The 26,308-nt window shown below is 35.8% G+C and overlaps 1 protein-coding gene across 4 annotated transcripts in view; it reads right to left on the reverse strand.

Annotated features, from left to right (window-relative positions):
* The window catches only part of LOC109097694 (MAGUK p55 subfamily member 7-like), a 140,790-nt gene that overhangs the window by 88,774 nt on the left and 25,708 nt on the right, over nucleotides 1-26,308 (reverse strand). For all 4 annotated transcript variants that reach the window (XM_042735450.1, XM_042735451.1, XM_042735452.1 and 1 more), the window contains exon 2: nucleotides 12,994-13,153. In XM_042735450.1, coding sequence (XP_042591384.1) covers nucleotides 12,994-13,030 — 37 coding nt within the window. In that variant the 5' untranslated portion in view covers nucleotides 13,031-13,153. The remainder of the gene's footprint in view (nucleotides 1-12,993; nucleotides 13,154-26,308) is intronic.

The raw sequence follows: 26,308 nt of genomic DNA on the forward strand, positions 1-26,308 counted from the left end.
GGTGCGGTGGAAAGTGCTGCTGCCGCATTGTGAAGGACCCCAAGCCAAAACTTTTGGAAGATTCAACAACAGTCCTGGGAGATAAAGGTAGTCAGAGAATTTCACTCTGTAAATGAGGGGGGAGTAGGTGGCAGTTCTCACAAACACTGCAGCATGATTGAGGGCTCCGTTACTCCGCCCCGCTCACAGACAGCCCCGTGCTCGGAGACAGCTGTCCTGCAGCAGTCCAGAACGGTGAATGACATTTGTTCGGAAGCATGGTTTGATGCAGACAATAGCCAGGTTTTCCATCCAACTCATTTGCATTTAGGGATGTGATATTTGATCATTTCCATGATCGATCGTTCGTTTAAATTAACAATCAATGAATAAGCTTAATGCTGCAAAATGCGTCTGCAGCGGTAATTATTATGTTGGAAAAGCCACTCGGAAAAAAAGCTTTCTCACCCGAATTAAAGGGGTGTTTAGTCTGAATAAAATGCTAGTAGCAGGACTGTAAAATGAATATGTGATTATGATCATTTGATAAAAATGAAGGGAGCGCGCTGTTCATTTGAGATCATTTACTTATTTGTCGACTGTTTCCCGTCAAGGAGACCGCAGATTGCGCCTCTTTAAATGGTTTCGTGGTGCTCGTTGTTGTATTTTAAAACGCAATTGCAATGTTTTCAAATGACACTATAGTATTAAAAACAAAATTATCCCAAACGTAACTGTGGATGCGCAGTCAGTGAACCGCTTTTTTTCACACATTAAACATTTTAATGCGAGTATTAATGACCAGTACTTTATTTGATCCTGTTCGCAAAATGTTCGATTTTGAATTTTTGCATTCCGGTAGGCCTATTTGTTTTAAAACATCCGGCATTTACAGTGCATTAGCTCGTGACAGTGGGTGTGGGTGTGTGCGTGCAGACGAGGACGAGCGAGCGTAAATTGGGCTTTGGCTAGATGTATTTGGAGGTTATTTGCTCACGTCTCGTTTCTGCACACATATCCATGTTTCCATATTCGCAATGTATCTGAATGTTAAACTATAATATTTTTGTATTTTTTTAATGTAAACTAGACGGATAAGATCATCCTCTTCACATGAGTAAAAACGTCCATGATATAACAGCAGAGTGTAGTTATACTACGGTCTATTTAAACTGACCAGTGTAACCTTGTATATGTTTGGTTGACTGTACTTAATCGTAATCATGAGCGATGTAAGTTTGAAGTTAGAATGCACTTTAGATTTCTGTGTCATTTATACCAAACACAAATGTTGCTGGTTGCTAGTGTGTTTGCAGCAATACTATTATTTATTTTTTATATACATTATTTTTTATATTTTTCAGTTTAATTGATTTGTTATTTATAAAATTTTATTTCTTTATTTAAATGTATATTTAAGTTTACATTATGTTCCAACAAACTTGAAAAATTCTGCTTGATAAATGCTCTAAAACTTTTATGTAAATGATTGACTTTTTTTATATATATATATATATTACCTGTTTTATATATTTAATACTTGGTCAGTTTTATTGATTTGTTTGGTTAACTTTAGATATTTTTTTTTATTTGTAATACCGTGCAGTGCACAAAATTAAGATTCGAGAGACAAGTCAATGCTCAATAAATGATAAATTTAGAAATGTTGTGCATCCACTTATTATTAGTGTTACATTTTAGCATGCAAATGAGGGGGAAAACTTCAAGGTATCGGCCCTAAAAATCAGCAGCACATATCGGCCATCGGCTGACCCTGACCTCTAAAAATCGGCATCGGCTATAGAAAAAACCCATATCGGTCGATCTCTAGATGTTTTATGAGTGTGGTTTTTATGTAAGTTTTTTTCTTCGAATCAGAGCTTTGCTGTTACAAGTATACATTTTCTGCCCGGTGTTTGCTTCCCGCCGATGATCCGAAAACACTAACAAGCTGAGTTTAGCGATCTAATATATTATATAATAATACTGTTTTTGCTAGATTAATTAATATTATTAGATATATGTTCATATATATATATATATATTATATAGTATATATATATATATATATATGTATATTATATATTATATATATTAGATATAATATATACATGTATATCTGTTTATTTATATATATATATAGCTATATATCTATATATATATATATCGGTATGTATATATGTATGTGTGTGCTTCAGCAACTAGCTCCCCATCTAAGAGGGTTCTTAGTGTCAGTGGTAGTTTCATGCTACAGAGTTTCTCTTAAAACCGCAGACAGTTGACAGACTTGTGTTCTTAGCTAAAAAAAATATATATATTAAAAAATTTAAATAAAATACTTAACCCAGTTTAATTATTTCCCCCAGTTGGATAGTTTGAATTGTGAATTGCATGCACTAAAAAAGTTGACAGAATGCACTTTCTGTACTTCAGTTACATATAGGGCTACATGTGTTTATATAATAAAAAGCAGTAAGTCATCACTTGGTCTAGATTTTTTTTAACTGTTTAAATTAGCTGTTCAATTTAAATTGTTTTTGTTGTTGTTTTTTAATGGGGCAAAAGAAAATCATGTTTTTTTTTATTATTTAAATGCAAATGCAAACATATCGAGATGTACAGTATATCGAATATCATAAAAATCGACAATGTCAAGATATTTTTTTTTATATATATCGCCCAGCCCTAGCTGCAAGTGCTATTTATTTATGTGCAAAACTGAGTACTGAATACTACTGTAAGTATACCTTCAAAAGGACAATATTTTTTTTGAAACATGAAATATTTTTTAAAACATATAAAATGTATATGACAATATTAGAAACAAGGTATCGAAATCATACATTTACACTTTAAAAAAGAAAATTACTAATCTTCCCCCAAATCATAATGATGGTTTAAAACGGTCACAAACAGCAGTCTTTAAACAAAGATTCTACTACAAAGACATGCAAAAAGCTGCACAACGACAACAGTTCCATGAATCATAAATCTGGGAATCTTTTTTTTTTTTTTTTTTTTACAGCAACTGTTTAAATAGATTCACTAGCAAATTTGATTATGGCCACAGCTCATTCAGCTGCAATGTGACATTAAAAACAGCACTGTCTCTCACTTAACCACTTATTGGACAATGCAGCTTGTAACTGGAAAAGCTACACTGTTTGCTGAGCTGAGATGCTGTCACGCTACTCACCAATGTTGAGTGAGTAGTGTCGCTACTTTTAGTCAGCCACTCTACAACACTGTTCTTCCGACCGCTGACCATCTAGACACAGGCTGAGTTTAGTAGTCATCTTATATTATTTTGTAGCAGCATATTATAGGATGATTGTTGTATGACCATTATTGGCTGCCAGGCCAAATATACCAGACGGGATGTGAAAGAATGCTGTGCCAAGCAGTGTTTCCTTTTCACACGCCTACACTTCCCAGCGGCCTCCAGAAAATAACAGCGTTCTTTAGACATCAATGGCAGAGCTGGAGTACAACAGGGCGGAGTGGAAGGCGGAAGGCCTTGCTTTTCAAATTCGCAACATTATGGGTCAGCAGCGCAGGGCATGGAGAGCAGCTTTAATTACACAGGCTGTCAGGAAAACAGCGAGGTCATCCAAACTGTCTGGAGTTAACACAACACGAACAGATGCACACAAACCTTTAAGTGCTCATGCACGCAAACATGGTGATTTTCTGGAACAACACAGACATTTTAAGGCGCTCACACACGGACCAGTAAAAAGAAACAAGGATAGCACATGCAAACACACAAACGCATGCCACAAAAGAGGCTGTCCGCATGGGAAATATGCTACGTTGGCTCCCTGTCTGGCTCCTAAAGGCCTCACACTAGCCAGGAAGAGGACAACTGGCAGAAAAAAGGACCAGATAGATTTACAACACAGGCCACATTTTGAAAACAGAAAAATGGCTCTCTTTAAATGTCTTGTTTGGATGAGTTCAAGAGTCAATAGTGCAAAAAGATTCACACACAATCGGCTCAGTGAGCTGTGTGGCAGGAAATGAACACTGGGCCATGCAGCTCTCCTTCGAGCGCTGAGAGACTGACTCTGTGAAGCAATATATATGTCAGGCAAACACACGCTCATGCATAAGACCACCTCAGGGGTCAGTATTTCAGGTGCTACTCGGAGAACATGGTTCAGGCCTGTCTGTGAGAAAACCAAGCCAGTGAATGGAAAAATGAAAACAAGAACAGCTGCACCCTGCGTACTTCCATTCATTTTCTCTTTGATTTACCTCCTAAAACAGAAAAACCTACATCCACAGAGAGAAAGAGAGGCCCTCCAGAGCTGACAAATTAAAGTAGGAGAGAGAGCGAGACAGAGAGCGAAATATAGATACAAAATGAGATACATCTAGACAGCTACATATCCGCTAAGTTGCAACCTTTGATCTGTTCTTAGGTTATCTGTGTGTCGTAATGGGCGATGTGCATGAAGCACATGAAAACGCATGCTCTTTTGGCAGTCTGAGTCCATTTCAGGGTTTCATCGCTGTGTTCTCAGCTCCAGTCTCGTAAACCACACCACATCAGAGCTCTTGCCCAGGATCTCACAGATCTACCTGCATGTTCTGGACCATCTACTCTAATCATACACACACATAAACCCCATAATTTATACTGTTTTGCATCGTAAATGTTGCAAATTTGAGAATATATATAAATTTGTGGCAGTAATTTAAAGGGATAGTTCACGCAAAAAGGAATATTCTGTCATTAATTACTCACACTCATGTCGTTCCAAACCTGTAAGACCTTCGTTCATCTTTGGAACACAAATTAAGATATTTTTGATGTCATCTGAGAGCTTTCTCGCCCTGCATAGACAGCAACACAACTAACACGTTCAAGCCCAGAAAGGTATTAAGGACTAGAGATCGACTGATGGTGGATTTTGCCGATACCGATAGCTAGGTTGGACCACACTGGCCGATACTGATTAATTAACCAATATTTTTTTTAAATGGATACTGAACAAAAACTAAAAAAGTGCTTTATTTATAAAAAAAAGTACTGAACCATACTAGTTGTAGTAATAATAATAAAAATAATAATAATAATAAAAGTAATAATAATAAAAGTAGTAATAATAATAATAATAATAATAATAATTGTTGAAATTACCACACTCTAATAGGTCCCTATGAAATCCGCTTTATTTTTTCCTAAATTCTGTTTAAATTTTTCTGGATTCTGTTTTTTTAATTACCACACTCTAATTTTTTAATTGTTAAATTAAAGTTTATTAATCAAAAAGGTCTAATTAATTAAAACCATGAAACTTATCGATTTTCACATCAATTTAATAAAAGTTTAACAAAAATTACATGTTTAGGGCCCTATGAAATGTTTTATTTTTTCTTACCATTTTTTTTTTTTTTATCAAATTGTGTTTTAGCATGTCTAATTATTTGAATGCATAAAACAACTTTTTTTTTTTCTTAAAGAAGCCTTATGATTTTTTCCCCTCAAAAATTCTGTTGTGTTGTTTGTCAAATCAATGCATGAAAATTTCATTTATCTTTTAATTACTGAAAATTAAGCAAACTTTTTTCTTTGGCAAACAAAGGGGATTTACTATTTAAATTAAAACATGGAAGAAATGTGTGATTATTCCTTACAAAATGTTTGTTTCATTTTAGTAGTAGTATGCTATGTACATTCTACTGAAAAATAGACTTCAAATCAAACCAGACTTTTATTTTGACGGGTTGACGTGAATACCTTTACAGTTCTATGTATGTGATATGATGCTAATTTTACTCAAATCAATTGGTCAAATGCTCATGAAGGCTCTTTCAGAGCAGTTCTGGAGATGTTGTTTATGTGTTTACCTCTTCATTTAGTGAGACAGGAGACACTGAAATCACTGCAAGCATCACGCTTGCTTCGGTATGTTTAATGAATGAAACCTCACGTCGGCGCCGTTCATTAACAGAGACACACAGAACATGCAGAATTCATATTTAAATCAACTTTTAATTCGGCTTAATAGTTACAGATACTAGTCCATATTGTGATTTGATTTAAGTGTAAGGACATACTTTTGATAAATTCATTCAAAATTTGACAAATTCCATGACATTCCGCGTTAAACTGTGAATTCTGTTTTCATGACTGGATTCCATCCGCGTTTTTTTCATCATGGAGGTGTTTTGTTTTTTAATTTTTTTGCTTCTATTCTTGAACACATAATGATTATCTAATCAAAATAAAAGAGCAGCGCTGAGTCTAGGAGAAATCACCGGTATCACACACACTACGAACGCATCGCATTCAACTCGAGCAGCGGTCTAAAACAGTTTATTTATTCACCAAACCGACACAAGATTACTTCAAGAATGAAGTTCACTGTTAAAAAAAACAGAGCAAACGGAAAGAGCGATCTATATTATAGCTCTATGAATGAAGCATACAGATTTTATTAGAGTCACAGGAAGACAAACGTTTTGATGAAAAAGCTCAATATAAAATTCATTATGTACATTAACAATGATTCGGGGCAAATCTAATGTAATTTAATGGAAAACTATGTGAATGGCGCTATGTGGCGCTGCAGGATTTTCTGTCAGCTACATATAAATCCGAGTCTGAAGTTTCTCGCTCTGTTCAGCGTGCAGCATCACGTGTCTAAACAAATAGCACGTGCTGTCAGTGATTTCAACCACTAGAGGCCGCTCTCGCACTTTATAATGAAAACAGACCCCTCTCAGCTGCTCCAGCAATGGACACAACCCAGAAAACTATCGGCATGGATTTTTGCCGATAACCGATTGTTCCCACAATCAACTATTGGTGCCGATTAATCGACCTCTAGTAAGGACATCGTTAAAACAGTCCATGTGACATCAGTGGACCAACCATAACATTATGAAAGTTACGAGAATACTTTGTACGCAAAAGAAAACAAAAATAACGACTTTATTCAACAATCTTCTCTTTCTGTAATATTTTAAGGCGACAACTGTATCTTAAATTTTGTTTATTTTTATTTAATATAATTTTTTCTTTCTTTTCCTTTTTCTCTTCCTTCCTTTCTCTGAATGTATAACTATTCTTGCCTGGTGTTTTCTTTTTTTTTCTTAACCTGAATTAATGCATGTTTGTGTGTTATGTGTATATCTATATCTATATATTTATATTATATTACTATATTTACATCATTGTTACTTTCTGTCTGACCTAAGATGAACCAAATAAAAGCAAACAACTATTTCTTCTCTTCAGTGTCGGAATTCGACGCACATACCACAACGAACGAATGAACGACCAAACAAGGTATTTTATGTAGCACTTTATGTACTGTTGTGCAATCATAAATAAAACAATCATGCGGGGGGTCTCTCCTCAACCATCACCAGTGTGCAGCATCCACCTGGATGATGCAAAGGTAGCCACAGTACAATGGTGCCAGTGCGCTCACCACACACCAGCTACAGGTGGAGAGGAGAGAGAGTGATAGAGCCAAATAAGTGGATGGGATTTATTATTAGGAGGCCATGATTGTCAAGAGCCAATGGAGGAAATTTGGCCAGGACACCAGGGTAACACCCCTACTCTTTATGAGAAGTGACCATAAAGAGTCAGGACCTCGGTTTAATGTCTCATCAGAAAGACATTCTCTTCTCTTTGCAAACAAGTCACAGGGCATACGTCAGATGTTATATGTCAGAACACCAGCTCCTGCATCAGCACTCTTGTGAACACGCATCAAAGAGTGACATGGAGAAAAAAAATTGTTGAATCAAGTCATTGTTTTTGTTTTTAAAGCATTATCTGAGCTTCATAAAATTATAGTTGAACCACTGATGTCACATGGACTTTTTTTAAAGGCACAATATGTACGTTTTCTTTTCGCCACTAGAGGTCACATTTTCAAATCAATAACAAAGGTGAAGCTTGATGACGCTATGAAGGAGGATGTTAAGATAAGTAGGGCTGGGTGGTATATCAAGTTTGTATGATATATACATTTTTTCTTTATAAGCGATTGGATATGAGCCAATAGCGTTTATATCGATATACAGTAGTTCGATACAAGCACATGTGAAAATATAGGGGACACAGACTGAGCTGCTGTGGAGAAAGAGCATAATCCAATTTGTTCTAAACATGTGACAAGCTTCATATTAAGGCATTTAAAAACTGGTAAGACAGTTCATAGTTTTGTTTCAAAATTAAATAGGAATGCAATAATTCTGACTAAAATATACATTTCGCTGAAATATTTGTAGTTGGACAATAAATGTGACGTAGAATTTTAAACCTACAAGTAAGTCTATTTTTATGATAGCACTGACTGTAAAGTGACTGTAATGGGGTAATCAAAATAACCGACCTATGTGCTTTTGTTCTCATTTACTTTAATTTTTAGTTTAGTGAATTTAACTTTCACTTTAAAAGTCTTATTTTTGTTTTTAGATTGCAATGTTACAGTTTTAGAATGAAATGTGATTAACCCTTTTTTGCACATAATATAAAGGCTTACATGGTTACGTTCACTTTATTTGTTTTCGTAGCCTTTAATATGCATTGTTTTGTTGGACAACACTAGGTGGTAAGTGGAAAAAAAAAAAATATTAAAAAGATTTTTGCTGTTGCTGTCTATGCAGGGTCAGAAAACTCTTGTTTCATCAAAAATATCTTAATTTGTGTTCCAAAGATGAATGAACGTTGTACTGGTTTGGAACGACATGAGAGGGTAAGTAATTGATGACAGATTTTTTATTTTTGGGTGAACTATCCCTTTAAAAATCGAATCACCATTGGTGATGGACATTTATATGTGGCAATATACTAAGACCTTGTAAACAGACAGTCTTACAGAAACTTTATCTACACTACAATTCAAAAGTTTCATGTTTTTGATAACATCTTACGCTCTCCAAGATGGCATTTATTTGATAAATGTAATAAGAAAGTATTTATAAATAATATAAAATGAATTTTTTAAAGTTAAAATTTTAAATAATATTTTTATTTTAATGTATTTTAAAGTGCCATTTATTCTTTTGATGGCTAATCTGAATTTTTTTAGCAGCCATCACTCTAGTCTCCAGTTACACATGATCCTTCAGAAATTATGCCAATTTGATGCTCAATTTAAGCAACATTATAAATGTCCTAACTGGCGTGTTTGATCAATTTAATGCATCCTTGCTGCATAAAACAGAATATTTATTTTGAATGACAATGTATATTGCACAATTCTGTTCATTTGGTTCCTAAATTCCTAAGTCAGTCATTCCAGTGTCTTTTTTTTTTTTCATTTTGGAGCCATGAAGTGCTTGTCAACATGTGGACACAGAAAAATGGTCTTTTTTGCTTCTTTTCTGATCTAGCTGCACAGTAGCCAAGGTCAAACCATCCCTCAACATGAGCATCTCTGGAGTCCAGAATATCTGTTATTTTACTGCGATTACACAGAACAGAAGGGAATGTGATCCTGAAGCAGCCATCTGAACACCTGTAGAAAAGATTTGGTCCAATCACACACTGATTCCTTGTGACAGTACACATTTCATGTCTATATCAGAGCTCAATCACACCAGAAAAATAACAGAGGACTACAGCTGACAAGTCTGAATTTAAAGTTGGGCTTTTGAAACCATAGCTATTACACTGAAGAAGGGACAGGTTCCATGTGTGGCCAAAATATCACGTAACACTGGCCTCTTTTGACTAGGGCTAATATGTCACTCCCAGCAACACCCTAGTACTGTGAAAAAGACTTCTGCATACCTACGAAAATAAAGTTTTTGTTGCAACTGTGTATAAATATGTTCAGACTCTTTTTACATTCCATCAACCACACCAGATATTCAGATCCGTATGTATTCTGCTTGTCAACTTTGACAGATATCTTTATCCTTGAAAATAGAGATATAAAAATAAAATACAAATAAATGAAATTCCCTGTCCTTCTGCTTTTCTCCCTCTCCTTTCTCCTGCATTTGGTAAAATGAAGTGGAAATTTTCATTCTGATGTAACTGGAAACAGGGAGCTATTCCAGTGGCAACAAATCCTTGTGTTACAGTTCTGTATCCCTGTGGCAGTAGAAAGTGAGAGAGAGAAAGAGATGGAAAAGAGGAGGATAAATGGCTGGAAATCGATAAAGTGCTCCCAAAGCGCATGCTGCTGCCGCTACTAACGTTCCTTTCTCCCTCCCTCTCTTTCGTTCGGTCCTCTGCTCCCAGATGCTCTGCATTCTTGACATCAGAATGGAAAAATTTACTGTTAGCCGAGAAGAAATTTAATATGGCCATTCCTGTCATATCCCTCATTGCAGCCATATTCAGCCGGTGCTCTGCTGAAGCCATAAGAGAGACTCAGCACCTGAACGATAAACAATATGGACCTCAATATGGATCTCGTTATGCACAATAGCATCATTACACCATACACTTGTTTCTGAACAGGACTTATGGAAATAAGTGTATCCACACACACTAATCAAAAAAAACCAATTCCAGTTTCAAGTAGAATACCTGCACAGATAGCTTCATGCATAAAACCTGTCACACATCAATTCATCTTCATTAGAGGAGGCTTATCTGCTAAAGAACTTCTGTCCTTAAAATTTCCCACACGTCCCTTTTTGTCTCTCTTGAGCCTAAATGACGCTCTTCTCTTTTTAGTGACGCCTTGGGGAGAGTTATCATAATTGGACGAGCAGGCCAGCCCAGAACAACACAGTAAAACTTCATATGGCTCATAAAAACCTGGTAGGGGGCTATGATGCTCCAATCAAAGGGCAGATTCAAAGTGATCAGGCTAACAGACTGTAGGGAAGGCAGGTGGGAGTGCAGCTCTGAGGACCAAACCACTCACTGAATGAGATTTCCTTTCACTGTGGCTGAACTGAGATAGAAAACAATGACAACTGACTCCTCTGAACAACCACTCCTGCTTCTGAAATTAATAAATACACAACATTTTATAAAAATAATATAAAAGTGATAAAAATTAATGAATAAAAACCTAATTTAGCAAAAAGAAACAAACAAATTTATTTTAAATGCATGGCTGTTTGTTTTCATTATAAAAAATTATATATATATATATATATATATATATATATATATATATATATATATATATATATATATATATATGTATATGTGTGTGTGTGTGTCTGTGTGTGTGTTATATATATATATATATATATGTATATGTGTGTGTGTGTGTCTGTGTGTAAAATAAAAAAATTTACATTTGTATGTATGCATGTATGTGTTTAAAATAAATAAAATGCTATAAATAAAAAAATATTGTATTTATGTGTTTTTATTTGTTTATTTTAAATTTATTTTGTTTTTATTTTTTTTTTTTTTGTGTTTGTATGAATGTATGTGGGAATGCACTAGGCAAAGAATATAAATACAATGCAGACGTATAACTGTAGACTGTGTTGTACCTGAAGTGCACAGGATGATTGAGTTTGCAGTTGATGCAAGAGGAATTACAGTAATTTATCATATGACATCAACACCAGATTCTCGTTCTCTCACATACACATTTTACAGGTAGTGGGTGGATGCGCCTGTCAGCCCAAGGACACCCAAGGGTAGTGAAATCAAATGCCACCAGGAAGCAAAACACCCACACAAAAAACAGGATACATATGATGTGGTAAAAGAACAGTATTTTATGTCCATACAGAGGAATGAGACTAGAACAGAACAGACACTGTGATGGAGAGTTTCAAAGAGAGAGAACCAGATCCAGAGGAGCCAAAAACAAGCTAATAACTTGGTGGCAATCACCCTTGATCAATTTAGTGGGCTTTGGTGATTAAATTTCAATTTCCTGCCTTATGAATGAAACATTTAAAGTGTGCAAGTGTGTGTGTGTGTGTGTGTGTGTGTGTGTGTGTGTGTGAGCGAGAGAGAGAGCGAGAGGGTTTATGTCAGGTGTCCAACAACAGCATAGCAGCCATTAACACATTAAGAGCAGTGGCATAACGTTTCGGGCACCAGAGCCCATGCGCACATCTTGACATGAGGTATGTAATGGTTCTAATCTATCAGATCCACAGTGGCTTACTGGGCTTTCAAAGTGTTCATTAAAAATCTGTTGGGCAAGACAGGATCATACATATCAGACGTAACCTATCCATACCAAATGTCTCCCAGCAACCTTGTGCTCATCCATCAGACTTTTATACCTCAACTAGGTATTAGTTTCTAATGGACTACATTCACTCGGTAATACCTTCTTTATAAAGGAAATGAGACAGAGTGAGGGATGCGGGCAGACAAGAAAAAAAAAAGAAGAGAAAGTGTGCACAAAGTGTGCAAGAGTTACAAATTATACAGCAGTATGGCCTCAAACACAAAAAAACCCTGCATTAAAAAAATTGGGGTCAGTATTTTTTTTTTTGAAGGAAATTACTACTATTACTTTGCAAGGATGCATTAAATTGTTTAAAAGTGACAGAAAAGACATTTATAAATGCTGCAAAAGATTTTCATTTAATTTAAATTCTGTTCTTTTGAACTGTCTATTTAAAGAATTTTTTTTTTAACAATTATCACAGTTTCCAAAAAATATTAAGCAGTTTTCAACATTGATAAGTAAATGCTTCTTGTACACCAAATCAGCATATTAGAAAGATTTCTGAGTGAACATGTGACACTGAAGCCTGGAGTAATGGCTGCTGAAAATTCAGCTGTCACCACAGAAATAAATTACATTTTAAAACATATTCAAATAGAATATGAATAGAATAGTTATTTTCAATTGTAATATTTCACAATATTGGCATTTTTACTGTATTTTTGATCAAATAAATTCAGTATTGATAAGCATAAGAGGTTTCTTTTGAAATATTTAAAAACAAATTTTCATGAGTTGAAACATTAGATGTGTTACTGAAGAGACAATTTTACACTTATTAATCATAAGTTGTCATTTGGTCCATATTTGGCTGGTCAAACTAGAAGACCTTATAACTGCCGTGCAATGAGGTATGAGGTGTAAGATGAGGTACCTATCTCACTGCTGTTTCTGGTGGAGAGGGCCGGCATGGTGACTGGCAAATCTGCTTCCTTTCAGCTTTACAACGTTACCACAAAAATCCAACAGTGTTGGGGCTGGCCAACTCGACCCCAGGAAGAGTCTGCAAATCCTTGTTTATGTCATTGGCAAATCTATAAAAGATAAAAAAAAAGACATTTAGGCTATTAAATGATAACAAAAAAAATTACTATATTTTAAAATACAGAGGTTTAATTTAAGAATGCATGCACAAATCAAAGTTTTAAAAAACAGGACAAGCCCTTCAAATGGAGCTTACGCTGTAATATCTAATGAGTTCAAAGATGGAAGATGTGAGGCAAAGGAACAGAGGAAGCAGCAAAGAGACAGAGATACATTAGCCCCAAATGTTCCCGAAATCAATTCCAATTTCTGCTTTTTCCGTCCAGGGCCCAGTGCCTGCCCTGATCCGTGCTGCGGCACCAAAAGCACCTGAAACCTTTATGTCACCCCAAAGACCTGTAACCAGTGGCCCGAAAGAACAAATGAAAAACTGAGAGATGGAAAGAGGAAGGTGGGGGCAACCATACTTGCTCTGCCTCTAAAATAGATCACACAGTATCAGGTTTGTGGAACAAGAAACCGTATGGAGAGGAGAGAATAAAAAAAAACACCTGATCGCAATGAATGGTATGCTGGAGATTCAATCATATGCTGCCATGCCATAATCATAAAGCGCACTGCTGCCATCTAGTGGCAACATTGCAGCTAATTACAGTTTACAAAGTGCAGCCATCAGGTGGATCTGCAATTTGAACCAAAAAGGACAGAAGAGGAGAAATGAGCATAGAGACTTGTTTAAGAGGTAAAGTGATTTTACACACTTAAAAAACACAGACATGCTCTCCAGATAACTGGCAAGAACACAGTAGAGATCAGATGCTACACACATCGCAAGCCCCCGCAAGATCAGAGAAAGTTCAGAGAGACAATACACACAAAAAAAACAAAAACTAGAGGTCAGTTTGATACATTTGCCTGTCTATTGTTTGTTACATTATCTTTCACTCTCTATTTCCTCTGCAGACCCTTCTCTGGCGATCTTTCTGTCTCCCTGTACTCTTGTAACTCCTGCCTGTGACTGGCTCACGGCAGTCATGCTGTTATTAAACGCATGGCGTGTCATTTGTGTGCACATGCTGTTTTAAGAGCACACGCGCCTCGCTATTCCAATGTGCACAAGTGTGTTTATATGTCTGTAAACTTCATACAGTGAAAAAAAAGAAAGAAAAAAAAAGTTTAGTCTTCCAGTCAATAAAACACTTGGATTAATATTAATGCCGTGCTGCTTCTGACAGAATGAGCAAACCACTAACACACATTTGCAATTAAACACAAGTCAAGGGCTAGGTGAGGATGAGGGGACTTGTTATCACAAAGTAGGAACTACATCATGCTATTAAGTTCAATATATATTAATAACAATATATATTTATTTTAAAGAAATTTTCCAAGTTCAATACAAATTAAACTGTACCAATAGCAATTGCCACAATGAAAAAGTACACACAACTTACAGTAAAATAAATTAATAATTAAATATTAGTACGGCACTAACACTGGATGTAAATTTCAAAAAGATTTAAAAGCAGAAATGTGAAAAGATGCTAGTATGTGAGTATTGAGTAGGTGTGAGTATTATTTACAGTTTTAGTGTTTATGGCACTGCACTGTCATAGACACAAAAGGTTAACATGCATCTTGTGGCTGTACTATTGCTGAGTATTTTAATGTTTACAGATTAGACCAAAATCCAAAAACAACACCACTGTTCTAAGTTACAAGTCTATTTATTCTTTTTTTTTTTTTTTTTTGTGGCAAACAAGGTTACGCCAAAAATGCTTTCAATTGAGCTTAACTTGCACTGAACCCAGAGCATTAATGTGTTACACATATGGCAAAAGAGAAATTGTCATTTTGCCTTTAAGCTACTTTTATTACTGGCATGCAGCTGTACAATTCAAGCCAGTCCCCACAGTCCACAAGAGAAACGTCAGAACATTTTACATTAAAAAAAAAAAAAAAAATAGACTAATTATTTTAGGTAATTGATATGGGCTCTAATATACTTGAGCATCACTGCTTCATAGAGAATATGTGAATCACTAAATCAAGGGCACCAGGAGATCAGTGAATCATCTGCAGGTGCATTAAGAATCTTATAGATCAGTAAATCAAGAGAATTACAGCATTTATGTTGGACTGAATGAGCCTCTAAACCTCTAAAGATGATGGACTGGAAAAATGAATTATGACGAAGGGCTACTGGAAACGTGTGCAACGTCAGTGCTGTAATAAAAGCAGGTAAAGGCTAAATTCAGCTGTGCTGACTCATTGGTTGCATTTTTTTTACTGCTGAATGTCATCTGAATGGACCCATATATTGTGTAGATTCTGCATTTTGTGGGATGTATATTTAGAACTTAAACCTTTTTTTTTTAGGTTTTACACACAAAACCTTTCTCACTGTTTATCTCATGCTCACACACATCAGGTTTGCTGCAGTGAAGGTCATAAAGGCCTAGCAGAACTTTAACAATAAAACACACATACCTGTTTTATATGGAAAACTACAAAATGCTTCCCTGACTTCGGACAATGAACCATTGGGAACACAATAAATTGCCACGTGCCAGTTACGCATCATAAGCCACTCTGACTGCGAGTGTGTCTGCTAAAACTATAATAAAATGAAGTCACTTGGATAGGAGCTTATCTGTTGCTATGTTGGGCTCAAGGGGTCAGTAGTTGGCTGGCTGTATTCGGCAGTTATCTTCTGCTGGAAGATCTTACACCATTATGCTGGCAAACAGCATATTTAACTATCGACATCAAAAGTATGAGTGTATTCTGATTAAACCATTTCTATAAGAAGTATACAAATGGGGGGGGGGGTCATTACATGGCTGTATAATCAGTTTTTTGTAGATTTTAATGGTGTGAACTGTAAAACAAACTTATCTTTTATCAAGTATCTTTGCTTGTCTGCTGCAGTGGGTTCATATGCATTAGGTCGAGGTTTGTCTGGTTAGAATGGCCCTATTAAACGTCTTTCTCATCTTTATTGTTAGGCATATTTCTCCATTGCAGGCTTTTTACAATTAGTTGTCTATTCTGAAATACACCTCTTTTAATATTTCATTACATTTAAAAGTTGCATCCGCTCCTAACAATGTTTTGAGAACGTCTAAAAGCCACAGTATTTACACTCTTCTGGGTGGCTTAATTATAGTTCTCTTTAAATATGAAGCTAAGATGAAAAGTGCATGAACATCAAAAAATTTTACATCAGCTTTGTTTCTAAATCTGCTTTCGTACATTAATTCAGTCTGCACATGCTGCATGTATCAGCTCACAACTTAACACCTGCCTACTGACAACACACACACCCACATACCTGAACAACAGGAACAACGTGTTTCTACAAGTGTTTTTTTTTTCAGTCATAATCTGATAATAGTAAAAGATAGGGAAAAAAAAGAGACATTAAAAATAGTGAATCATTTTCAGCACAGCAATGCTGTATAATGCAACGTTTCTTATGTTTTTTTTTTAAGGACACATTTATTATATTTAATGTTAAAATGTAGATCATAAAATTATAAATGTTTTTTTTTGGGGGGGGGGGGGGCAGTGGAGTTTTTGTTAGGGCAAGAAAAAAATAATTACACAAAAATAAATAAACCAAAGCAGAAGAAAAATCCTTAATGTTTCAGTCTTATAAAGCAACGACATATGCTTACACAATGTAACCACCAGGTGGAGATATAGCATAAATCTACATTTACAAAATCATGCATTCAAACAAAGTGTAGCACATAGCTGAAGAGAAGTTAACATGGGTTCGTTAATTTAATGCAAAACCATTAAAATGTCATACAAAAAATTAAAAGCGTCATTCTAGAAAGCATGTATAAATGTGCTGTTTTGTATCTAAATCATAAATCACATTCAAGTTATTCTATAAATAAACACTGAAGGTCAATCAAAGTCTAAACGAAGAAATGGTTCAATAGTTTCAGCTAGCTCAAAGTTCATTTCTACTAGGCCTTGTTGTGCACATGGTTAGAAGTGTGTTTGTGCGCCATCAAAGGTGCATTTGATATTTGGAGCATTGTAAGAGTCATTAAAGTGATGATTGGGGGTGTTTGTGTGAGAACAACAGCCCCATTCCTTCAATGAGAGTTGAGTTGAGTATTGTGTGTGACCGTCTCTGGGCCCTCAGAGGCTGTGTGGAGTCATTAGGAGATGAATGATTTATTTAGGGCTCTTTTTGGAGGACAGCTTCCAGAGGCACTCTGCCACTCCATCAAACATCGGCGCTCACTCTATTCATTCATCGGTGGATTGGCACAGACACAAGCAGACGGTACACCACATATGAATGAAAGCTTGAAGCACGCACCAATGTCGAGAACGTTACATTGTAACATTAAAAGTGAAGAAGTGATGCACGTGATTGAGCGCATTTGACTTTAGGGAATCAGCTACTTTGGCTGATTATTAAAACACTCCACACTACCTCATCTGATTATCACCACAAGCATGCTGTGTACTGATTTGGAAAAAGGTGGCATGCAGGTGGAAAGGAAAGCAAGTTACAACACCGCTGTTGACAGAAGGCTTGTTTATTTTGGAAAAAATGCAAAGGTTTGGGGCCAACACGTTTTTGATTTTTTGAAATTTGAATTTAATTTCTAAAAGATGTCATCCACAATATGGCAGAATTTAAGCGATATTTAGACTACACGATTTTAGCCCAATTTTGGCACAATCTGCATGACGTAAGGTGTCATGGAAATTGATAAACGACAATGGGCGTCGAAATGAAAGATTCAATCTTCTTTCATCTTGTGTAGTGTCATAGCGGATGACAACCAATGTCACATCTGTGACGCTTCACGATGCAAGGAAGTGCCTTTGTTCATGCTTTCAAAGAAGCCAAAACAAAGAGAGACAACAGCATCTGTCCTGCTAGGTGGAATTTTACAATGGAGGATTTAAATGTTTGTGGCAGCAATTAGAGGCTGACATTTTTTTTTTAGTGACTTGGGTGGGTCATGGGAATCCCGGGGTTTTGGAAAAAATATCTATTTTTATCTGTGTTTTGGGGGGGGAGGAAAAAATGTCAGCGGGAGTGGGCACCGGGAATCGTAATAACACTTTGATCCCCAACTTTATACACAAATATAGCCTACCTTTTAAATAAATAAACTATAAACTGTAGGCCTATATTTAATATTTATTTTATATTTTGAACTCAATTCTAATTGCCCTGTCTCTTTATGCTCTCCTCCTGTTTGCTTTGGTGTGGCTGGTTAAGTGAATGACGTAATTTACACGTGACGGACAATGTGGTAATACAGTAGCCTAAATCGGGCAGGACATCCAAAAGCCAACATTTCATTCATCAGTTTTCTGCCGTCTTGGTCATGAGAACTTGAGCGAGAAACTTAAAAAAAATGAAAAATAAATCTATAGAGTGAAATGTCTACTTTCAAATGAAAAAAAATTTAAATAGAAAACGTGTTAGCATGGATGATATACAGTAAATTTAATGTTTGCAATGCACAATGTGCATTGTTTAAGATGGCTTTCAGTTCAATAAAATAAAAAATAAAAAAAAACTACATTTGGGATTTTTATTCAACTAAAGTGGGCATGCTTTGATCTATACTGTATTTTTTTTTTTTTTTACTGTAACTGACAGATTCAGACCAAAAAAAAAAAAAACAACAACACGGGAGTGGGAGGGATTGGGAGTCATTCTTCTGGGATTGGGACAGGACGGGATTTCCCTCCAGTTTTTCCATGGGATTGGGATGGGACGGGATTTTTTTTTGTGGGAGTGGGACGGGAGAGATTTGAAAATCCACTCCTGTGTCACCCTCTAGCGCCAATGCAATCATTTTCCTGCATTTATGATGTTTCCACAAGGGACTACTGCAACAAAAGTGAAGAAAGGTCAACAACTATTTTACATCTGTTCTCTTTGACAGTCCATACTGTCCTATTCACATAATCCATATTTGTGTCCACTGTCAGGTTTTTTTTTTCTTTTTGGGGGCTTTTCTGACAGCAAAACATGCTGTTTCCAAGCCATTGTTTGTTTTACACTCATATCACCTGTCTAGACTCGCTGTATCGATGCCAGCACGCACGTCGTTAAAGACCATAAGCACTGAATAGTCAGGTAGCCATGTGTAGTCTGACGTGTTTATTGTTCATGAGACAAGATTTTTGGAGTCAAAACGCACTCTGTAGAGCAGTTTGTCTGTTTAGGGCTACTGTACAAACATTGTGGCGACTTCCATGTAAGGTGACCTGCGGTGTATTAAGATAGAAACTGCTCAATCTAAGGTAATAAAAACATAACGGTTCATTAAGAAAGGTCTTTATACACCTCTGAAAACATAGTTATGTATATTATATTGCATTTCTGTAAATAGATCATTGTAAATATTACACATTGCACCTTTAAAATCCTTTACTTTTGACCAAAGTAATACTACATCAATTTATCTAAACCACCATCAACTGAGTCATCGTATTCATGTTTGGAGGGCTGCTTTTCAGAGCACGCTCTTAAAGTGTAGCCATGTCCACTTATTATAAGCGACAATTAAGCATCTTTGGGCTTGTTGTTTGGGCCTGGCTCAAAGTTCTTAACTCCAAGTTTATGGACTTAATAAAAGTAGGCAGGTGCAGGTCGATATTTGGTATGTGACTCAGCATATTTCCGAGAGAAAGCTTTTGAACTGAAGTTTATCAAGGGTTTGTTCTTATTTGCTGAATTTGTTTCCAGCAAATCTGTATCTGGCAAAACTAAGTCGAGACATACCTCAGTTTTACATGAATACATCTTTTTTTGTTTTTAAAAATCACAAACTCTCACAGGTCAATGTGTCTTATAACACTGACATGTTGCTCACAATGCTGCAAACACAAGGCAGGACATCATTTTGATGGCAGTAACACAGATGGCTGTGCCATGTGTGGACGAAACACAAGGGAGTAGCAGGACGGATGGAATTTGTGGATTTCTACAGCTGTTTTGTGACTAATAGATCTGCCACACAACTTTTGGACCTTTTATTACTATTGGGAGATACATACATACATACACACACATACTTTATTTATATATTTATATATATGTGTGTGTGTGTGTGTGTGTGTGTGTATTAGTGTACATGTCATGTAATTAGTAAATGAAACATGACATTTGCAGGGATTCTCTCTTTAAGCTCAAGTTAATACTGTGAGCTTAACAGTCATTTCCCATCACACACACAAAAGCCCTCAGGCTAATTCCCATACTAAGCCTCTTAGCATGAAAACAAACAATGGCAGCAGGATATGCAGAGTGCTTTTCTCAGGGCGAATGCAAGACCCTCTCTCTGATCGATGAGATGATCCATGAGATGAATGAAACACAAAGGTGTACATTATTAAACTCAAGTTCGACACCAAAGTTTGTCTCATTACTTCTCATGTTACTTTTCTCATTCCTTTTTTACAATTCCTTCTATATTGAATCTCTTCTCTTCAGCTCCTGGGTTTTAATAACTTGAACTTGCAGGTGGGGGCAAAGGAGGCAATCAGAATCAACGGGGGAGTGGTGATATGCAAGTGTATACATATATACACAGACACATACGAGACTTGTCATAGCACTTGCATATCATTGCTCTTTTGTTGATTTTGATTGATTCCATTGTCCTCATTTGTATGTCGCTTTGGATAAAAGCGTCTGCTAAGTGACTAAATGTAATGTAAATGTATTAAATTGTCTAGAGCAGGGGTCCTCAACCAGGGAGGCGGGACTCAGTAGGGGGGCCCAGCAAACTTCCATAGCCGCAGGATTGTTTTAAGTATTTGAATTAATAAATTTTTATAATTATAATAATCCAGTTCTTATCCAAATTAAAATGGTAGGGGGGAACAGCAAACTTCCATAGCCGCAGGATTGTTTTACTGCAAGCAACAATGCATAATTTTCCTCAGAACACATGAACACTAAACCTGTGATAAAGTGAAAAATCAAGAATATTCCATGGGAAAGATTGCATCAATCACTTAGCATGTATTTTTAATCCTTTTTAAGTGGTTAAAGTATAATTAGATTGCGAGTGCCTGAGAAAGTGCTTGCCCATATTTTGACTGACTGTGATGCTTGACTTCTGACTTCAGGAATTGTAATAGAAAAATGTATGTAATAGAGAAAAAAAAATGTAGTAACAGAAATTCAAATATGAAAATGAATTCATGCTAAAGGCTGTTAATAGGGCTGTCATGATTATGAGATGTGGCTGAAGATTAATTGTCAAATTAGTCACGATTATTATGACTAGTTGTCTGTTTTAGGGCTTTGGCGATTATGATGATTATCACGATTAATTGTCTGTTTTTTTATGGCTTTCATTATATAATTGTGATTAATTTAAGGGTTCAGTAAATAATTATGTTATCTTTTAATCTTTTTGAGTAATTATTTTGCAGTATAAGATTACATGGATCATTCCAAATTTTAAGAATCGGCCAATACTGATCCAACACCAGCACATTTTTTTTTTCTACACTAGTACAGAATATCAATACTGTGTTTGTGAAACTAATGGTCACTCTTTTTTAAACCCTTTGTTAAACATAATCCACTAAATACTTACTTCCTCATTACAGAGAAAAACTACATTTGAATAAAAAAATATAAAGCTATGAAATTAAACTAGCTGACTGTATAATTTAGCAGCAAAAACAATATCTTGAAAAAAAAATCTTTGGTGCACATTATACAATTTAAACATTTATTCTGTTACTATTTGTATTCTTACAAAATACATTCATGGAAGCAAGATAGAAATCATGAGAAAAAGAAAGGTTTCTAATAATCTTTCTGTGTGCAAAACTTTGTTAAAGTTATAATAAAAAAGTTTTTTGATAATCTTCATCCAGGGTGCAGACTGCAAACTGGTGCTCTTCTGTTTCTTTTGGTGTATGACTCCCCCTCGTGCCATATAAAAAGCACAATAATCATTCAAATATTAGATCAAATAATCGCGATTTGACGGTTATTTAATTATCGTGACAGAGCTAGCTGTTAATTCACATTAAAGTACATTGTTATGCTAATAAAGTCATCCCTTTCAGAACAATACTGTAGATGGCAGGCACAAAGACACACCGACACTGCATTACACATGGACCACAAAAATTCAAATGGTTATTTAACTCTACCAGCCCTGGCCTCCTTTTCCTTTTCCTACAGGCAGAGAGACAATGAAGAGAGCTCAATGCAACAGGCATTCCTCAAAGTATCCTATAAAGACAAACATCTAGCCAGGAACAGGCTTTATTTATAAAGCACCACTCTTCTCAATACAGCTGTCAAAGTTGATTTTAACAGAAACGGTCTAAAAGGCATTAAACTTCCGCAACTATACGGTCTTCCTACGGTTACTGTGGTACTAAAAAGAGAGAGGTGAAAAGAAAATACTGTAAATCTAAAGAGACAAATACATTTAATGCCATTTGAATTTTGCACACATTTGTAGTCTGGTCTGTGAGAGGGGTTACAGTAAACTTTCACAGCTATGAAAAGCAATAGCAACAGAGACTGTTGTTTATTTATTGACAGACTAATAATTAATTTTATTTAAGAGCATCCAGTTGTCTCTGGATAATCAGCAGAAAAAATTAACTGCACTGTAATTATAAAATGCAAGATTAAAAAATAAATTAAAGAAAAACAGTGCTCCGATTATACATTGAAAATTTGAACTCCATGTTGGAATGTCGGATTTTGCTTTGGTCCGTGTGATTCTGCCCACTGCTAATTTACCCAATAGTATCGGAACACCCTGGGTTGCCAGTATGTGAAAAACCCAGCGTACCGCAGCTATGGAAGCAAGCAAATGAAATGGGCCACAGACTGTAGATTAGATTCTACCCAACTTAAAAAGCCTCAGCTTCCATCTAAAAAGCTTTATGATGAGAGGAATATTAAAATGTGGATAAATCAACTCATCAGCTTACAGTGCAAGGTAGGGTTGGATATCGTATCAAAAATAGCACAGATCACTTGACGGAGAGTGAAACTCTAAAGCGCTCAGTCAGTGTGTTCGGCGAGAATATATCTGTGCTAAACTTGTACTGAGCCTTCAATTCACACACTGGCGAGTCTGTCAATTCCAATGTGATGGAATAATGATATCAAAAATGTATCCTGTGTCTCTTTTTTGCATTTTTTTTTTTTTTTTTGAATACCATGAACAAAAATCAACAGGCTACATAAAACCTGGACTCTTTAAGAGCTGTTTGTGTGCAAAATAGAACTGCATGATTATGATAAAAATTAGTCTTTTTTTTCTTTCTTTTTCTCCCCTCAATGGAAGTTGTGTGTGTTTTTGTGCTGAATGATTATGATAAAAATTAGTCTTTTTTTTCTTTCTTTTTCTCCCCTATGAATGATTCAATGACTCACTCAAGATGTACTTGTTTCATTACTGGATGAATCAGCATTCTTGAACGAATCTCTTGTTTGATTCAAAGACAAATACATTTTAACAACTCCTTTTCGCCACCTACTGGCGTTACAATGTAATCGACAAATCTTCATTTTAAGTGTCAAATTACTTTGAAAAGGTGATTTACTCTATTTTAATCACTACCATACACATTGTACACACAGTTTATATCTGAACTATAAACTTTTATCCCAGTTCTTCTTGATTTGAATGTTTCAAGAAGAACTGGGTTTGTAACAGAAATAATGTTTGTAACAGAAATAATGATACTGTGTGGCTGAAAAGACTGTGAAGCGGTTTTCATTCATGACATTTACATTTATGCATTTAGCAGAAGCTTTTATCCAAAGTGACTTACAGTGACTTGCATTCAGGATATACAATTTTTTACTAGTATGTGTGTTCCTTGAGAATTGAACCCACAACCTTTTGCGCTGCTAACGCAATGCTCTACCACTAAGCCACAGGAGCACATGACAGATGACAGCTGCTCGCTTTAGGTCAATGGCAGCGCGAACGCAAATTTAAATGTTCAAATTACACTGGTGTGATCGTATGCTGCACAGATGAACCAAGTGATCAAAACATCGATTGCACACATCAAAGGTTGAGGAATGAAACGGACAAATCATTGTAATTTAGGAAAAGAATCATGTTGGTGTTTGAATCGTGTTTGCGATCTTTAACGATTTATTAAATTAAAGTGTTTTGTCATGTTGGGGGTGTCACCTCTTTTGCAGCACGTTTAGCAGATATTATACTTAGTTTTTTTGGCTTCTGATCGCAAATGTAGCAAAACTTTGGAGTGCTTAGATTAGCGAGCAAGGTCCTGGCAGATCGCTAGGTCCGGTCCTCACAGATTAAGAAGAAAAAAAGAAAAAAAAAGTGCATAGGAATTGATAGGCGGAATCTAAATTTTAATTTGACAACAAGTATCCGATGCTGGAATCGGAATCGATTTTCGATTCCTAACCCTACTGGCCAGTGGCTAATATTACACATCATTTAGTCACCCAGAGCAAAGATGCAGTCACTTTCCCAACATAGTAAGTGCTTATCCATGCATTGTTTACATCTCGCATTGATTATTGTTGTAATTATCTTTTATTTGGTATTCCTGAAAAACAAATTCATTGATTACAGCTAATCCAGAATTCAGCAGCTAGGATAGTTACCAGCTCATGTACTTTTGATCATGTATCTTCCAATTCTTTTCCAGCTCCACTGGCTTCCTTTTCGTCATCGTGTACATTACAAAATTTTACTCCTTTCTTACAAAGCTCTTCAAACTTTGGCACCTAATTATCTTTCAGATCTTCTTCATTTGTATACTCCTTTGTGCTCGTTGAGATCATCTTCTGCAGACTTATTGTCTGTTCCAAAATTCAAGATGAGTTCCTTTGATGGTAGGGCTTTTAGTTGTGCAGCGCCAAAGTTATGGAACTCTTTACCTTTGCACATTCGCCAGCTGGATTCAGTTTCCCATTTTAACGCTCAGATAAAAACTTATTTGTTTAGAATAGCTTTTGATGATCTGCTTGTTTAATGTGTTGTTATAATGTTTGCTTTTTGTATGTTTTTTATTGCTTTGTTTTACATTGTACAGTGTCCTTAAGTGTCCTCTAGTCGCATACTAGAGTGAGTTACTCGCAATGTAGAGGGTTGCTTCTGCTGCCTGTGTCATTATTGTCAACCAAAAAAAACAAGACAAACTTTCTGAATAACTTTGGTATCTTTAATAAGAATCAGTTCATATTTGATTTATCCAGTCAAGACTATGCATTGTTTTAGTTTTACACTAAACTAAAATTTGTAATTTATTTAGTGCTTCTTACTACGTTAAATAGGCCTAATGTAGCTGAAAATGTCTTCGTTTGCATCTTTGTTTAATTGTGTTTGTTTTATTGTTTTATTCTATTTGCCATTTACTTCTTTAAAAATAAATAAATAAAACTTCCCATACCATGAAATAAGGTCAGACACTAGTTTAGGCAGATATTAAGTGTTTGTACCAAAATGTTGCTTATAAGTGATAATAGGCTATTATTAATTACAATCATAATTTCAGTCATTTTGTGAAGCGAAGAAAACAAAAATAACGACTTTGTCAACAGTCTCCTCTGTCTCTCTTCATATCACTGTATGCTGTGTATGCTCTCCTGTATCATCCATGGTACAAGGATGCGCTGTTTTTACATGTATTTAGCCTTGATTTGAAATAAAACAGCGCATCCTTGTGGCGCGGATGACACAAGAGCATACACAGCATACGGTGCTAATGAGAGACAGAGGAGACCATTGACAAAGGAAGTGTCATTATTTTTGTTTTCATTGCTTACAAAAAGTGTTCCTGTCGCGTCATATAACCCAGATTTAACGTCTGATGGCAAATGGAGTATTCTAATGACGACTTTCATACCTTTTATGGACCTTGACACTGCTATTTACTTGGCAGTCTATGGGACAGCCTCCAGGTTTTCATCCAAAATATCTTAAATTGTGTTCCGAAGATGAACAGAGCTTTTACAGGTTTGGAACGACATGGGGGTAAGTGATTAATGAAAAAAAGTTTCATTTTGGGAAGTATCCCATTAAATATGAATCCAGGATGTTCTGCGTGTCTCTGTGTATGTAAATGGCACAGACACGCAGTTTTGTTTTCTACACATAAAGTATGCGACGCTCGTGGTGATTTCAGCTTCTGTCGTCTAACTACATGAGGACATAAATACATGGACAACA

This window comes from Cyprinus carpio, chromosome B12 (genome assembly GCF_018340385.1).
Source record: "Cyprinus carpio isolate SPL01 chromosome B12, ASM1834038v1, whole genome shotgun sequence".
NCBI lineage: Eukaryota > Metazoa > Chordata > Actinopteri > Cypriniformes > Cyprinidae > Cyprinus > Cyprinus carpio.